Consider the following 17,411-nt stretch of genomic DNA (forward strand, 5'->3'; position numbering starts at 1 on the left):
ATATTTATTATGTTAAAGTAAGAATATTGGAAAGGCTTCGCTTTCCAGTGCTGGATGTGAGCAGACTTAAATTCAGGTTTTCTTCCTCTTGACTCCTGCTCCCAAGTTCTACATTTTTATTTTTGTCTCTTGAACAGTTTGGGGGTTATCCATTCCCATTATTTTGTTTTACATTCATTCACAGGTCATGAGTCTCACCAGTAATGGCTGTTGCCCATCCCAATCTTTCCTAACTGATTCTTTTGTGGGCTGTTACAAACCAATCACATTGCTGTGGCTCTTGGTTATATGTAGGTCAGCCAGGGTTCTTCACTTGACAGACACTGGTGTACCAGAAGGCTTTTTAACCACAGTCCTGTGGTTTGATGGTTGCCATTGCTATTTCATATTTATCTAATTGCTGGAATTTAACTTCCACATCTGCTATAGTGAAATTTAAAACTTGTAGTTCAATAGAGCAATCCTTCTGAGAGATAAATGGCAGAACTTCAACCAAAAAAAACAGTGGTAAACTTGTTCTAGTGTTCCTACATAAATGCTACATCCCTAAAATGGTAAAGGTCTTGTCCTGTTGGTTGTCCCTGTGTTGCTGTAGTAATGTCTAAAGAAGGCAAATGAGATAATCTTTCATGGACTTCCCAACCGTCAGGCTAGGAAATCTGTCCCCAAATCCATGGTAGGTTCAAACTAGTGTGAGCATGGCTGTCCCTGTTCAAATGACTATCAACGCCAATCTTTGTCCATTGGGAGATCTCTGCTGAGCCTCTCCACATTGCTGGGAACAAATGATGGAGAAGATGCTGAGATTCCTTTTTCTGGTTCTGGGAGAGTTGTTGGTCTTAAGGCTTTCCTTTCGTTTTGCAAGTTGTCTCGTTTTGAATTCCCAAATTTGAATCTGAAATCTACAACACCTCAAATCTGTTCTTTAATGGAATGCATTTGTTTTGTCTTGCTTGGCTTACTATTGTATTTAAAACTTAGTACTTAGGTCATGAATAATAATGATATGTTCATCTAAACTATATACTCTGGTTCCACATAGGACTTGAATCTGCAGTTTTCTTATTTGAAGCTTTGTTGCTTTACATCCATTTTGTTTTGGTTTTCCTTTCAAACAAGTCAGTGTTATATTGCATAGTAGCAGTTACAATGTACCATATTGATGTACCACAGAGAGCATTCTATCCAGATATATCACAGCTTTGTTTGGTAGCTCGTCTGCCTGAGACTGCAAGACACTGCATATTTACTAACACAGTTCAGCACAAATGAAAACTGGCCTCTCCTCCATGGATTCCATCTGCATTTCTTGGTGTCTTAGTTAAGCAACAATCAAAATAAAATTTTCTTGTCTATCCCATCCCATTGGACATGAAGGCAGCTCCTACCCCACTGATACAAAATTATTGAACAGTTTCCTAGTACAACCAAATGGATGTTGACCTCACAATCTACCTCATTATGGCCTGCACCTTATTGTCTACCTGCACTGCACTTTCTCCTTAACTGTAACATTATTACAGTTATTACAATAACTGTTATTATTTTCTCTTGTATTACATTCACTCTGCTAATGAAATGATCTGCATGGATGGCATGTAAAGCAAAGTTTTTCAGTCTTGACAATAATAAACTGATTTTCCCATTATCAAGTTAGTCATTTTTGTAAACTGTCATCCATATACACTGATACCTCCACGTTTCTTATATGTTGACATGTATATTGACATGTAAGTTCTACTGTAGGTAGGATTTCTACAGAACTGCTAAGGACTATGTTAGCAAGCAACTCACAGGTATTGTTTGTGAATAACAATGGACAAGTATGAGTGGCTTTATTTAAGTTATGAAATTGATAGGATGGGGTAGGACCCCACCATATTAGAAGGCTTAAATGTAATTAAGGGAATAGTAAACCCATGAGGATCAGGCACTGCGTAATTTTTAAAGAGTATGATTATTTGCATGAGATATAAAGGACCTGAAGACTTCATTGTTAATGGATCAACATTTAAATTAATTATCTCTTATTTGAAAGAAGAAAAAATACTTGATTTCCACTTTAAATTTTTCTTTTAAGGTTTACTATGTCTTAGAGATGTGCCATTGCCCAAAGGATTATGGAAATCTGCCATCTATGGGTGCTTTCATGTGAGTTATATGGGTATAAATTAATATTGTTAAACCTTGATTTCTCAGATCCACCTACTCCGATTGCCCCACCTCAGATTAATTCTGTTGGTGCTACGTACCTGTGGATCCAGCTTAACGCAAACTCCATCAGTGGGGACGGGCCTATCATCCAACGTGACATTGATTACCGCAGCACATCTGGGAGCTGGGCGGACATACAGCCAGTGGACAGCCATCAGTACAAAATTGGCCACCTGGATCCTGACACCGAGTATGAAATCCGAGTCCTCCTCACCCGACCTGGAGAAGGGGGAAGGGGAGCTCCTGGCCCTGCCCTCAGAATGAAAACTAAGTGTGGAGGTAAATCCTGGGAAAATTAGTGAAATGGTATTGTTTGTTGTGGAAAAATTGCTAGCGAACTGTTGAGAACTACATTGGCAAGTAAATCAAGGTGGGATGGTAGAGGTATTCTTTGTGGATAATAATCGACGAGAATGGAGCTGGAGCCTACTCCACTGGAAGGCTTAAGGATACTTAAGAGAACAATATAGCTATCTTTGGATTATGCCATGCTTAGTTTTCAAGAATATAACTGTTAGTATGAGAAGTGGTGGAAAAAGAATAAAGGACATACAGAGCTCATTGTTAATGCATAAATACTTAAGTTGATCTCTAGAGTAGAAAAGTTTTAGTTTCACTTTACTTCTACTTATAAAGTTTACCCCCCTTGGCTGTGCCATCGTTCAAGGGATTAATGTGGATCTACCAGTTATTAATTTCACATAGGTGTTTCTTTCTGAGTTATATGGGTGATTGCTTAATATTGTGGCAACAGATGCTTGAGCCTTTTGTTTGGTTAACCTTGCTCAGTTGTTTCCTCCTCGAATATTCCACACATACTTGCCTCAGATCACCGGTGCTCGGGATTTAAGACAATGCCTGGTGCAGTAGGACGTGAGGCTAAGGGCTAATTAAATAGTAAACTGGCTGATGCTAGGTGGTAATGGTGAAGATGGTATCACTACAGCTGGGCTAATGCGATTTCTAGAAATTTAATCAAACAAAAGTAACAGGCTCTGAATTTTGTCACATATCAGCATCATTATTGGAATACGTAAGACATTGAACAGAAATTTAGTTGAAAAGAGATTCTGATCATCCATTTTTTCATTGGCAGATGCCCTTTGTCAGACATACACTGTGAGAATATTGTATAACATGGATGGTTTGACAAATACAGTATATTGCTGTTCTGAACAGATAGCACTGCAAAAGAGCTCTGTAGAAACCGATCTGTATGTGCAACACAAAACAATATGTTGTACAAATTTTAAAAAAAAGTTGAGGTGTGATAAATCGGAAGTGAAAACAGAAAATGTTGGAGATATTCTGTAGGTCAAGCAGTAACAGGTTCTGATGAAAAATTGTTCCCCTTTTTGATGCCTGACCTTCTATCGCCACCATTTTCTGCTACACGGATGGTATTGCTGTGTTCGGCTCCATATATATGTAGCCTGGGGAACAATACACACAGGACAACAAATACTTCAACGGGCCTTAAATACTTTTATCTGTTTTAGATGTTTCATTGCAGAAAGAGGGTAACAAAATAAAAATGACAACATAAATTAAAAGTTCCCGCTGTTACAATCTCAGCTTAACTTCAGACCACAGCCTTGTTACATATGCAGTATGAAAATAACTGAAACAAAATATACAAAACCAATACGGTAGTGGAAAACCTAAAAAAAATGCAAAGAATGTTAGAATCCCCACCAACCCAGTACCTTATGTACAACATCAAAAATATGAATAAATGCATCTCATCTCAACGAAGAGATGTGCTTACATTTGGTACTCACATGCTTAACTTCCAAACGCGTTTAGGCTAGACCTTGAAATGAGTTCTCCTCGCTCACGCAATGTGAACAGAGATTAACACATTCACATTACTCTGTTACACTCACATTCGGGCATGAAACAATAAAGAAAGACAAATAAACTTTTATAATATATTGCCTTGTAGTTGAATTACTAAAAAGACTAACCTAGTAGGCTAATGAAGGAACTTTCCAATTACGCTATCCAGCACTGATCAACTTACTCGTGAAATCTTTCCTCACCAAGCCTGGGAAAAGCATTCAAACGTCGTCCTTTCTAGAACATGGCAACTCTTCATTCTACTCCACCCATGCATCTATTTTAGCATTACCAAAGTAAGTATATAAGTGCACTTTAACAATAAAAAAAAGGGTATTCAATTGTCACCTGGTTACATATAGCATATGGCACAATATAGCTGAGTATATTTATCAGCATTGCTCAGTCAGTGTTGACTGAATGGATGGGTCCATGTACAGAATATTACGTTGTCTGCTTCTGGTTTCATGTACACATTTGTGAATCTATTTATACAATATGGCACAACATGATGGCTACACAAGTTCCTTGCAAAAGTCTGGGCACAGAAATAAAGCTAGTATGCCTATGACTTTTGCACAGTACTGTATTTGTCATGGTGGACTGGAGAGAGAGCTTGTAATCTGGCCGGTGCAAAGAATGTTGGGAATAGCGAGAGTGGAGAGCCACGGGAGGTGTATGGATGGGCGGCAAAGGGGGAGTGCCAGGGCAGATGGTGGCACAACTGCAAACACACCCAGTCCTGAGACACCAGGCAAGGTCATTTGATTGTAAATAATTGGTTTATTGGTCATTACAGAATGTCTCTCTGGTGTTCGCTCCCTCCCCTCTCTGTGCCCACGTCGTATATCAGTGCACAATAGAGTCCCATATCAGAATCAGGTTTATCATCACTCACATATAGACAATAGACAAGAAAATTTTATTTCTTACATTCACCTCACAACATGAAGGAGTAAAAATTTGTATGTTGTGTCTCCATTGCTATCTGCAGGCAATATGACAGGAACATGTGGCAGGATATTGCCCACCAACATTAAGATTATATATGTAATTTTTTGTATATGTGTATGTACAGTTAGGTACAAGTCCAATATGCAGTCAGATCAATGTGTATTGATAAATCTGATGGCCTGGTGAGAGACGCTTTCCTGGAGCCTGTGGGTCCTGGCCTTAATGCTGAGATACCGTTTGCCAGACAGAAGCAACGGAAAGAGTTTGTGGTTGGGGTGGCTGATGTCCCTGATGATCCCTGGGCCCTTTTTATGCAGCTGCTGGTGTAAATGTCCTTAATAGAGGAAAGTTCACATCCACAGATGTGCTGGGCTGGCTGCACCACTCTCTGCAGTGCTCCGTACCGGGCACTGACACAACCAGTCAGGGTGCTCTCAATAGTGCTCCTGTAGAAAGTCCTGAGTATTTGGGGACTCATGTCAAACTTCTTCAGCATATGTCATGAAATTAGATTTTTTTGAGACAGCAGTACGGTGCAATACATACTGTACCACCCAATTGAGAATCAAGACTTGTTTAATTTTTACTGTGAATCTCTGGTAAATAGTATGTAATCAATTCATTTTTATTCTTTAACTCAGGGGTCATCAATCTTTTTTGCACCACAGACGGTTTTAATATTGAGAATATTCTTGTGGACCGGCCAACGGGGGTGGGGGGAGGGGTGGGTGTTAATCACAACCAGAATATAGCTGATAAGTCAGCTGTAAGTCACTTATAAGTGGCTAATACACTCAATTTCGTTTCTAAAAGGGTTTACCTAACAAATATAATATTAAACACACAGCGCATATTTTCCTCGCATGAATATAGTGATAAGTCAATTAGAACTCACTTATAAGTCAATAGCATCATAACGTTTTAAGTAACATTTGGATATTAAACACACAGCGCATATTTTCCTCATATGAACATATAAAATTATTTCAATACACCAGTGAGAGGACAAGGTAAGGGCTGGAGGTCCCCGTACTGGGGCCGCAGTGGTCGCAGTCCAGAGAGAGTGACCGACTGAGCAAGGAGTGTGACAGGGCGTGCACCCACCGCCCCTCCCTTGTAGGTAGGTAGGTAGGATCTATCGGCCGACAAAAGTTTGGCTCGAGGGATGACTTTCAGTCGATCGCAGCGAGGTAGCTACTCTGCTAATTACGAAACCCTGAGCCTGAATTAGGTAGTCTGCGAATATTTTAGCACTGGGTTCCCCACGAACATTCAGTGTGCTAAAGAGGTTTAGAGGCAGCGCCCATCTGTCCGTGCTCCAGGCCAGTAGCAACGGCACTTCCCGCCGGCCGTGCAAGGCGGTGATGACCTGAGACCAACCAGTGATCCCTGGCGCGAGAGTATCACTGCATTTAGGCGACTGATGACCGTGTGTGTGTTCATGTTCAACAGTGGGCGTGACAGGGAATGAGGAAAGGTGCAGCTGACTCATATCGTTTCATGTCACCAAATCATATTGTTTTCTTGCGGCCCGGTAGCACATGTTTTGCGGCCTGGTGGTCTGGAACCACTGCTTTAACTATTTTTATTCAGTAATAACCTAAAGTAGAAGATCCTTCACTCTCCATTTATAAAGTGGACATTATTCATGATTTTAAAAAGGCACTGCATATACAGAGGAAGAAACAGTGCAAAACTTTTGCCCCAGCAAACCAAACATGCTGGAGGAACTGAGCAGATCAAACACCATGTATGGAGAGGAATAACCAATCTTTGTCTTGGTCTGAGACCCTTTGTTGTCCCATTCTGCAGTATTCCCTACAAAGTTAATGAAACCATGGTGCTTCTGAGGTGTGTTATTGAATTAGAATTTATTTAAATCTTACATCCATCTCACAACATGAGGAAGTAAAAATCTTTGCATTATGATCCATCACAATGTACAGGCATGTGAATTTATAAGTCTAATGGCTTGTAGAAAGAAGCTGTCCCATAGCCTGTCAGTCAGGGTTTTAATGCTGAGATATTGTTTGCCAGGCGGAAGCAGCTTAAACAGTTTACGGTTGGGGTGACTGGTGTCCCTGATGATTTTCCAGGCCTTCTTTGCACACCTGTTGCTGTAAATGTCCTCAGTGGAGGGAGGTTCGCATCTACAGATGCGCTGGGCTGTCCGTACCACTCTCTGCGGTGACCAGAGATCAAGGTTGCTGCAGTTCCTATACCAGGCAGAATGCTCTCAATGGTGCCCGTGTGGAGAGTCTTAAGGATTTGGGGGCTCATGCCAAATTTCTTCAGTCACCTGAGGTGGAAGAGACACTGTTCTTTTTTTGGCCACATTGCCGATGTGTACAGTGCAGGTGAGACCTTCGGTAATATGTATATGGAGGAACTACTCACCCTGTCAACTGCAGTCCCATTGATGCTGATCAGGGGGAATCTGTCTCTGTTCCTCCTGTAATCCATGATCAGCTCTATTGTTTTTTAGACGTTGAGAGAGAGGTTGCTATCTTGGCACTATTGTGTCAGGATGTCAGCCTCTCCTCTGTCAGCTGTCTCATCACCACTAGAAGGCCGTCCTATGTCATATCATCTGCAAATTTGATCAGAAGATTGGAGCTGTGTGTGGCAGCACAGTCATGGGTACAAAGGGAGTAAAGGAGGGGACTCGGGCATGCAGTCTTGGCAGGAATTGTTGACATTGCTATAGTCCTTTAACATCTGCCAGTGTTATCTTAATGCAAGGATGACTGTTCTTTCTTGAAATTGATAATGGAATGTGAGTGTGTAAACTGTGGGGAGCTGTGTGTAAGCAAATGGTGCTACAGGGAGACCTTGTTTGCCTGGGTACAGGTGCAAATCACTGTTCATACAAATGGCTGATAGTTTGGTTGAGTTTCCCCAATAATCTTGTCATGTTGCAGAGAGAAGATAAGTTACAGATCCTGTTCAACATCAAGAAGGTGAGAGAACTGTCATAGTGGCTACACTATGTCAGCAGATTCGAGGGTGGAGAGAAAATTGGGACTATATTTTTTAAAAATATATAAAAGGTGATGTAAACACAAGGAAATCTGCAGATGCTGGAAATTCAAACAACAACACACACAAAATGCTGGTGGAACACAGCATCGATAGGGAGAAGCGCTGTCGACGTTGTCACTGACTATAGTCACTAAGAATTTACGGCAGAAGAGCTTGCAGTTTCAGCACTAAAGACAAACAAACTAGCAACTATTAGTTGTGTTGCATTTCCCAAATTACATACCGCTATCATGTCACCTCTCAGCCTCCTTCACTCCAAAGAAAACAGAACTAACCAATTTAATCTTTCCAGTTAACTCAAGCCCCTCAATCCCATGTGAATCTTTTCTTGACACTCCCTGGTTTAATTATGTACAAATCATTCAAATAGAGTAGGAGTAGGTTCCTTGGCTCTTCAAGCTTGCTCCAACTAATGAGAACATGACCATCTGGCTGTAACCTCAGCTGCACATTCCTGCCTACGCCTGGTAATCTTTCACCCGCTTGCTTATGAAAAACCAACCTAAACACAGGAGATTTCGCAGGCGCTAAATCTAGCTCGGTTTTAAAATATTCAGCAACTGCTTCTGCCACCCTTTATTGAAAATATGTATAAAGGCTCTCAAATCTCTGAGAGGAAAAGTTTTGCCTTCTCAGTTTTAACTAGATAACACAAATCTTGTGGTTACAGCCATTTTATAAGATATTCATAACAAAGAATTAGCAGTAAAGGCATGTGAGCAAGTAACTAACCTAACTGTAACCAAATCACTCCAACAAAGAACCTCAGAATCAGAATCAGGTTTAACATCAATTTGTTACCTTAGCACAGCTAATGATAATATATATAAAAAAATAAGTAAAACAGTTACAGTAAGTATATGTATATTAAATAGTTACATTGAAAAAATGCAAAAGCAGAAATAATAAAAGTAAGGTAGGATTCATGGGTTCAATGTCCATTCAGGAATCAGCTGACTAGTTCTGTGGCTTCTTTTGATCGTGTGCAATAGCACTGCTTCCGCCCACCCCAAATAACAGACAGTGATGATGCCAGTCAGAATGCTCTTCCCCATATGTCTGTAGAAGTTTTTGAGTGGTTTAGGTGATAAACCAAATCACCTCAAACTCCTAATGAAATATAGCCACTGTCTTGCCTTCGTTATAGTTGCATCAAAATGTTGGGACCAGGTTAGATCCTCTCGTCCTTCCCTTTCTGAAGTCGACAATCAGCTCTTCCTTCTTACTGACGTTGAGTGCAAGATTGTCGCTGCATTATCACTCAACTAGCTGGTATACCTTACTCCTGTATGCCCTCTCATCTCCATTTGAGATTCTACCAACAATGGTTGTATCATCAGCAAAGTTATCGAAGGTGTTTGATCTGTACCTAGCCACACGGTCATGGGTGTACAGAGGGTAGAGCAGTGGGCTTAAGCACACACCCCTGAGGTGTGCCAGTGTTGAATGTCATTGAGGAGGAGATATTATTGCCAATCTGCACATATTGTGGACTTCCAGTTAGACCTCCAGTTACCAAGGGAGGTACAGAGGCCCAGGTTCTGTAGCTTATCAATCAGGACTGTAGGAATTATACTGTTAAACACTGAGCTATAGTCAATGAACAGCATCCTGACATGGGTGTTTGTATTGTCCAGATGATCTAAGGCTGTGTGAAAAGCCATTGAAATTGTGTCTGCATAGACCTATTGTGGCGTTAGGCAAATTGCATTGGGTCCAGATCCTTGCTGAGGCAGGAGTCGATTCTGGACATAACCAACCTCTCAAAGCATTTCATCACCATAGATGTGAGTGCTACTGGATGATAGTCATCAAGGCAGCTCTTGGACAGTGCTGAGAGTTGGAAATGTCTTTGAATACAGTTGCCAGTTGATTTTCCAAGCATTACCAGATACTGCATCTGGAGCTGCCGCTTTGCAAAGGTTCACTCTCCTGAAAGGCAGCCTGATAAAGCCTCTGAAACAGAGAGCACAGTGTCACCAGGTGAAGCAGGGATCTTCACAGCTGTAGTTATATTCTCCCTTTCAAACCAGGCATAGAAGGCATTGAGCTCGTCTGGTAGTGAAACATTCATGCTATTGGGTTTTGCTTTGTAGGAAGTAATGTCCTGCAAACCTTGCCAGAGTTGACCTTTGTCCAATGTCGCCTCTAACCTCGCTTGGAATTGTTACTTCACTCTTGAAATTGCCCTCTGTAAGCCGTATCTGATTTTCTTGTACAGATCTGAGTTGCCAAACCTAAATGCCACAGATCTAGCCCTCAGTAGACAATGAACCTCCTAGTTCATCCATGGTTTTTGGTCTGGGGATATACAGTAAGTTTCTGTAGGCACACACTCATCCACACGGCTTCCAATCCAATTTGCTCTGTGGTCTTTCATTATGCTGAAAATTGGTTCAAACTGGACAGGTAAGGGAACGGTCTGTCATAAGAATAGCCTGTGAGACAACAAGGACAGTCTTGATTGACGCTGTTGTGACATCTCAGGTTTGTAGCTAAACTACAAATTACTGGAAATCCACTGAACATTTACAAACATGTTATTATCCCAACATATATGCAAGCATAACAGGGAGAAGTTTCTCATTATCCACCCATCCGTTCCCAAATAATTTTGCAGACTTTTAACAGGTTGTCCTTGGACCCCTCTGCTCTAAGGATAACATATCCAGCCAATTTAATATCTCCTCGTGACTGAAACACCTTTGGATACTACACCATAGGACAAATGTGAGTAAGCTAGAAAAGTTGTAGGAAAAATTCACAAAAGTTTTGTTTAGATTAGAGGATTTAAGTTATGAGAAGAGATTGAGTGGACTGGGTCTTTATTCCTTGGAACAAATGAGGCTGAGGACTAGCATGATAGATGTACAGTATGTAAAATTATGATAGGATAGATAGCCAGCGTCTACTTCTGCTAATGAGCGTAGCTTTTTGAGAGAGATCAGGTTTAAAGGCAATTTGAAATGTAAATTTCTTACACAAAATGTAGTTGTTGTCTGGAATGAGCTGTCAGAGGAGGTGGTGGTGGAAGGAACATTATAATAATATTAAGAGGCATCGGGAGCTATGGAATTATTATAGGCAAGTGGCGTTCGAATAGATAAGCAATGATGATTACATAGATTCGGCTGAGGGCCAAAGGACCTGTTTCTATGGTGTACAATTCTGTGACTTCATGAAGTTCCAACCCAGGCAAAGTTTTAGAGAATCTTTGCTACACCCTCTCTTGTGTTCTCAATCCATTTTATAATGTATTGTCCGTTTGATGTTCGTGGCCAGGTCCTCTTGTGATACTCAGTGGCTAATATCCGCATATAATCTTTTGTACTCTTATGTTGGTACTGCCTTATAGAATATAAGTGGAGAATAATGGAGGTTATTCCCTTTGAATAGCACACGGTCTGAATTCTCAATGATGCCTCAGTGTTTTATGTCATACACTGCTATCCTTTGAACAATCAATGCTTAACTTAGTGCAGCAAACACGAAAAAATCTGCAGATGCTGGAAATCCAAAGCAATGCACACAAATGCTAGAGGAACTCCTGATGAAGGGTCTTGGTCTGAAACGTTGACTGTTCACTCTTTTCCCTAGATGCTGCCTAGCCTGCTGAGTTCCTCCAGCACTTTCTGTGTGATAACTTGGTGCAGTCTAATTTTTGCTCCCCCAGTGGCAGCTGGTAGGGCTGCTGCCTCACAACTTCAAGTTCTTAGGTTCAATCCTGACTTCAGGTAGGCCTTTGTGGAGTTTGCATGTTTCTCTCTGTGACCATATAGGATACCTCCAGATAACCTGGTTTCCTCACAGATCCCAAAGAATTCATAGATCTTGTAGGATAACTGACCACTGTAAATTGCTCCTAACTTGTAAGCTAGTGGGAGGATGTGAGGGAAGTTGATGTAAGTATAGAGAGAATAAAATGGGATTACTGTAAAATGAGTGTAAATGGATGTTTGCTGGTCAGCCTGCAGTCAGTGGGCTGAAGATTTGATGACTTCTTCTATTTGAAGTGCCACTGGAATGTGCTTCACCAAACCTGGACCCTTCCAACCCAGTACTTAAATTCCAGAAATCATTCTCAGTTTCGCACAGTATTGGCAGCAATGATTGACAATTTCATTGTTATTATTACCATCTTTATATCTTATTGAGGAGTGCACTGGCCATCTGAATTTTCTCCTTGTGGTCAAGGCAGCTTTATCTCAGTAATGATGTGAGCCATGTTATTAACCTCACAAGTTAGCTTTCAAGAAGTAGTAAAATTGAGCAAAGCGAAGTTCCAAAAAAAAACCCTCAGGTTATGGGAAGAAGATTGCTTGCTACACATCATTACAGTTTTTATTTTTGTTTAGAAACCTGAGTTATGTTGAAGATATCGGTCATCATGCAGTGAGTGACAATTTAATAACTGGCTTAAGGGGCTGTGTGATGCTGATATGGTAATGGTGAAGCAATTAAGTTAGGGAGAAATAGAATACTCCATCTCCAATAGCAGTTGTGTGGAATCTGTTGCAGTAGTCGTTTTCGATGAGAATCATTACACCTGTTTAATTACAGTGATAATTGCACATTTAAAACTACACACCCAAGGGCCCTGGAAGCTACATTTAAGCTGCAAGTGTAACCTATCGGACAGTTAATAATCCTATTAGTTCTCAGCTGTCCTTGGGTAATACAGCATTTGTGGCTGAAAGAGAATAAGCACAGTGATAGTAAATGGGTATTTACTCTGTATCTCTTCTGCTCCTTTACTTGAAATATCCCTGAATAATTGTTATGCAAAGAAATTACTCCAAATTGGTTTCAAATGACAGAAGATGTATAATAACAGGCTGTGACACGAATGTGTTAATGTGTTTTATTGTCTTTTCATCCTTTAATATCAAATTCAGTGGCATATGTTGCTTTCTGATAATGGAAGTAGGCAGTCTGGGAATTAATCATTTATAGTTTTTAAAAAGTAATTTTAAAACTGGGATGTAATTTAAAATGTGGACAAATGATATTAATAGTTTACAATAAGCAAAGTGCACAAAATCTATCTTAGGGTGAAATATAAAGCTAAATGTACAATTTCCATTTTGCTATATGTGTGTGCAGAGGCAGAAATAGCTAATGTGAGAGGGCATAATGTGCATTCTCTGCTTATGAGAAAGCATATGAGAGAGCTCCCCAACAGCTCTAGCAAACCTGCATATTGAATTCAATTGCAACCCATCCCTTTTCTATAGGTCATACCTTTCCCACGAAAGCAGAGCAGAAAAGGCTAATCCGAGAGATGATTGGGGGAATGTATGGGGATGTCAGTGGTAGGTTACTCACACAGAGACTGATGGGTGCGTGGAACATTTTGCCAGGGTCGGTGGTAAAGGCAGAAAGATTAGGGACATTAAAGAGACTCTTAGGCCAGTACATTGTTGAAAGAAATATGAAGGGAAGCAGTAGATTGATGGTAGAGTAGGTTAAGAGGCTATCACAAATTCATGGGACAAAGTACTGCTTTTTGTTCAATGTCTCAGACTCTAAGACATAGGAGCAGAATTAGACCATTTGGCTCAATGAGACTGCTCCACTATTTCAACAAGGCTGATCCAATTTTCCTCTCAACTCTAATCTCCTGCCTTCTCCCCAAATCCCTCCATGTCCTGACCAATCAAGGATCAATTAATCTCTGCCTTAGGTATACATAAAGACTTGGCCTCCATAGATGCCCTTGGCAATAAATTCCACAGATTCGCCACTCTCTGGATAAAGAAATTCCTCCTCATCTCTTTTCAGAAAGGATGCCCCTCTGTTCTGAGGCCGTGTCCTCTGATCTTAGAGTCTTCCACCATAGGAAACAGTCTGTCCACATTATCAAGGCTTTTCACCATTCGATATGCTTCAATTAGGTCACCTCTCATTCTTCTGAATTCCAGTGAATACAGACCAAGAGCCATCTTCATATGACATGCCATTCAATCCTGGAATTATTTTCATGAACTTCCTTTGAACCCTTTCCAGTTTCAGCACAGCCTTTCTAAGTTAAGGGACTCAAACTGCTCACAATACTCCAAGTGAGGCCTTACCAGTGCTTTATAAAGTCTGAACATTACATCCTTGCTTTTATATTCTAATCCTCTTGAAATGAATGATCACTTTGCATTTGCTTTTCTCACCACAGACTCAACCTACAAATTAATCTTTTGGGAATCTGACACAAGAACTCCCAAGTCCCTTTGCGCCACAGTTTTTGTATTTTCTTTCCATTGAGAAAATAATCAACTATTTCATTTCTTCTACCAGAGTGTATAACCATACACTTTCCAACACTGTATTCACTTGCCATGTTTTTTTGCCCGTTCTTGTAATTTGTCTAAGTCTTTCTGTAGCCTCTCTACTTCCTCAAAACTACCTGCCCCTCCATCTATCTTCATATCGTTTGCAAACTTTGCAACAAAGCTATCAATTCCATCATCCAAATTATTGACAACTTTCCCGTCTGCTATAATCTAATTGAAAAGACATGAGATGTACATTGCAACACACACAAAATGCTAGAAGAACTTAGCATGTCAGGCAGCATCTATGGAAATGAATAAACTATGAACGATTTGGGCCAAGATCATTCTTCAGAACTGGAAAGGAAGGGGGAAAGTGTCAGAATAAAAAGGTGGGGGGAGGGGAAAAGGACTAGCTGGAAATTGATGGGTGAAGCCAGGTAAGTGGGAAAGATAAAGGGCTGGAGAAGAAGGAACATGATGGTTGAGGAGGATGAACCATGGGAGAAAGGGAAGAAGGAGGGTCACTAGGGGGAGTTGATAAGCAGATGAGCAGAAGAGGAGAGAGGCCAGAGTGGGGAATAAAAGAAGAAGGAAGAGGGAGGGGAAAAACTGTTGAAGGAGAAATTCATGTTCATGCAATCAGGTTGGAGGGTACCTGGACAGAATATGAAATGTTGCTCCTCTACCTTGTGACTGGTCTCATCATGGTAAAAGAGGAGGCCTTGAACTTGCATGTCAGAAAGGAATGGGAATAGGAATGAAAACGGTTGGCCAGGTGAAGTTCTACCTTCAGCAGATGGAGCAGAGATATTCGACAAAGTGGTCCTCTAATTTACATTGGGCCTCACCAATGCAGAGGAGGCAGAAACAGATGCACCAGATGCAATAAACAAGCCCAACAGAATTGCAGGTAAAGTGTTGCCTCTGCTAGAGGGACTGTTTGGGGCCCTGAATGGAGGTAAAGGAAAAGGTGAATAGGCAGATGTATCATTTCTGCCACTTGCAGGGATATGTGCAACAAGGGAGATCAGTGGGGAGGGATGTATGGACAAGGGAATTACAGATCCCTACAGAAAATGGAGAGTGGCAGCGGCTGGGGGAGATAGATGTGAAGATGTGTTTGGTGGAGGATTCCTTAGGAGATGATGAAAGTTGTGGATAATGATGTGTTGGATGTGGAGGTTCATGGGGTGGTAGGTGAGAACAAGAGAAACTCTGTCTTTATGAAGGCGGAAAGAAAATAAGATGAGTGTGGAGGTCCAGGCAATGAAGGAGATGCAGGTGAGGGTAGCATCAATGGTGGAGGAAGAGAAACCCCATTCTTTGAAGAAGGAGTAAAGTTTCAACATGGGAACAAATGTAGCACAGATGAAGGAACTAAGAAAATAGAATGGGATTTTTACAGAAGACAGTGGGAGGAGGTATAGTCAAGATGGTTGTGTGAATAGGTAGGTTTATAAAAGATTTTGGTAGACAGTTTGTCACCGGAGATGGAGACAGGAAGATTGAAAAAGCAAGAGAGGTGTTGGAAATAGACCAGGTGAATTTAAATACAGGGAGGAAGTAGGGGGCAAATTTGATGAAATGGACAAACTCAGCATGGGTGCATGAAGCAGCATCAATTGAGTCATCTATGTAGTTGGCGAGCATTACCAGGGAAGACTTAGAACATGGACTGCCCAACGTAACCAAAGAAAAGGCAGGATTAGATAGGGCCCATGCAGGAGCCCATGGCGACCCCATGAGTTCGAAGAAAGTGGAAGGAGCTGAAGGCTAAATTGTTGAGACTGAGGACCAGTTCTGCCAGAAGGAGGGTGGTGGTGGAGGGGAACTGATTGGATCTTTTGTTGAAAAAGAAGTGGAGCGCAATAAGGCCTTCCTGATGGGGGATAGAAGTGTATTAGATTTGGACATCCATGGTGAAACTGAGAAGGTCAGAGCCAGGGAAGTGAATTGAATGTTGTAGAGGAGGTCAAGAGCATGTGAAGATTCATGGATGTATTGGGGAAGCAACTGAACTAAGGGGGATAAAATGGACTTGAGGTGTGTGACACAAGTTCAGTGTGGCAGGAGCAGGTGGATAGTGGGCCTACCAGGACAGTCAGGTTTGTGGATTAGGAGGTAGAAATGACCAGTGCAGAGTAAATGAACTATGAGTTTGGTGGCAGTAGATGGATTTCTCCAGAGTTGATGAGGTTAGTAATGGTGTGGAAGACAATTTTCTGAAGGTCCAAAGGAGTCCTTTTCAAGGGGTAACTAAGAGGAGCTGTCTGAGAGTTGCCACCTGGCCTCAGGAAGATGGAGGTCAGTCTTCCATACTACAACAAAACACCGTTTGTCTGCGAGTTCAATGGTAAGGTTGGGGTTGGTACAGAGAGACTGGAGGGCAGTGCGCTTAGAGGAGGAAGTTTCAAGAGGAGTGCTGAAGTTGAGCCAGTTGATGTCTCAGCTGTAATTAGAAATGGAAGTACCCAGAGCAGGCAGAGATGTCCAAGAAGTGGAAGAGGGTTGGAAATGGGACAAGAGGACTTGCCAAAGAAGTGGGCTCAAAGATGAAGGTGATGGAAGAAGAGCTTGGCATTGTGGTGGGTGTGGAACTCATTGAGGTGGGGGCAAAGGTAAGGCCCTTGCTGAGGACAGAACATTCTGCTTGTCAGATGGGAAGGTTAGAAGGAATGGTCAAGACATGGCAAGGAGTAGAGCTGGGTTCAGAGGGGCAAGGAGAGTTTGTGGCATCAGTGTATAGGGAAGGTAGGGTGGAAGGAAGATGGAAGTTCTGAGGACCCAGAGGTGTCAGTGGAGCCTGAGAGACCCAGGATTGAAGAATGATGGTGGGAGAAGGGGAGCCCTGGGCTGTGGAGGTGGTGGCAACCAAGGTCCATCTGGAAATGGAATAAGAGGTGGAATAATTTGTGGTCTGAAGGTGTCCAGGGTTGTTGGAACCAGAGTTAGTAGCGATGGAAATTGGTGATGATGGTACATTGTTGAGTTCTGTGTTCTCTTAGTTATGGAGGAAAGGTTAACCAAGTTCTGAACCAAGTTAGGTAGTATCACAAAAATAATATTGTGAAGTTTCTGGAGTGTTTTACAAAATGG

The 17,411-nt window shown here is 41.5% G+C and overlaps 1 protein-coding gene across 10 annotated transcripts in view; it reads left to right on the plus strand.

The window, feature by feature from the left end:
- Positions 1 to 17,411, plus strand: part of LOC132397357 (receptor-type tyrosine-protein phosphatase mu-like) — a 981,490-nt gene that overhangs the window by 489,450 nt on the left and 474,629 nt on the right. For 9 of the 10 annotated variants that reach the window (XM_059976027.1, XM_059976037.1, XM_059976052.1 and 6 more), the window contains exon 7: positions 2,200 to 2,493. The exons of the other annotated variant lie outside the window; for it this stretch is intronic. In XM_059976027.1, the coding sequence (XP_059832010.1) occupies positions 2,200 to 2,493 (294 nt within the window). The remainder of the gene's footprint in view (positions 1 to 2,199; positions 2,494 to 17,411) is intronic. 10 annotated transcript variants of the gene reach the window in all.

This window comes from Hypanus sabinus, chromosome 1 (assembly GCF_030144855.1).
Source record: "Hypanus sabinus isolate sHypSab1 chromosome 1, sHypSab1.hap1, whole genome shotgun sequence".
Lineage (NCBI taxonomy): Eukaryota > Metazoa > Chordata > Chondrichthyes > Myliobatiformes > Dasyatidae > Hypanus > Hypanus sabinus.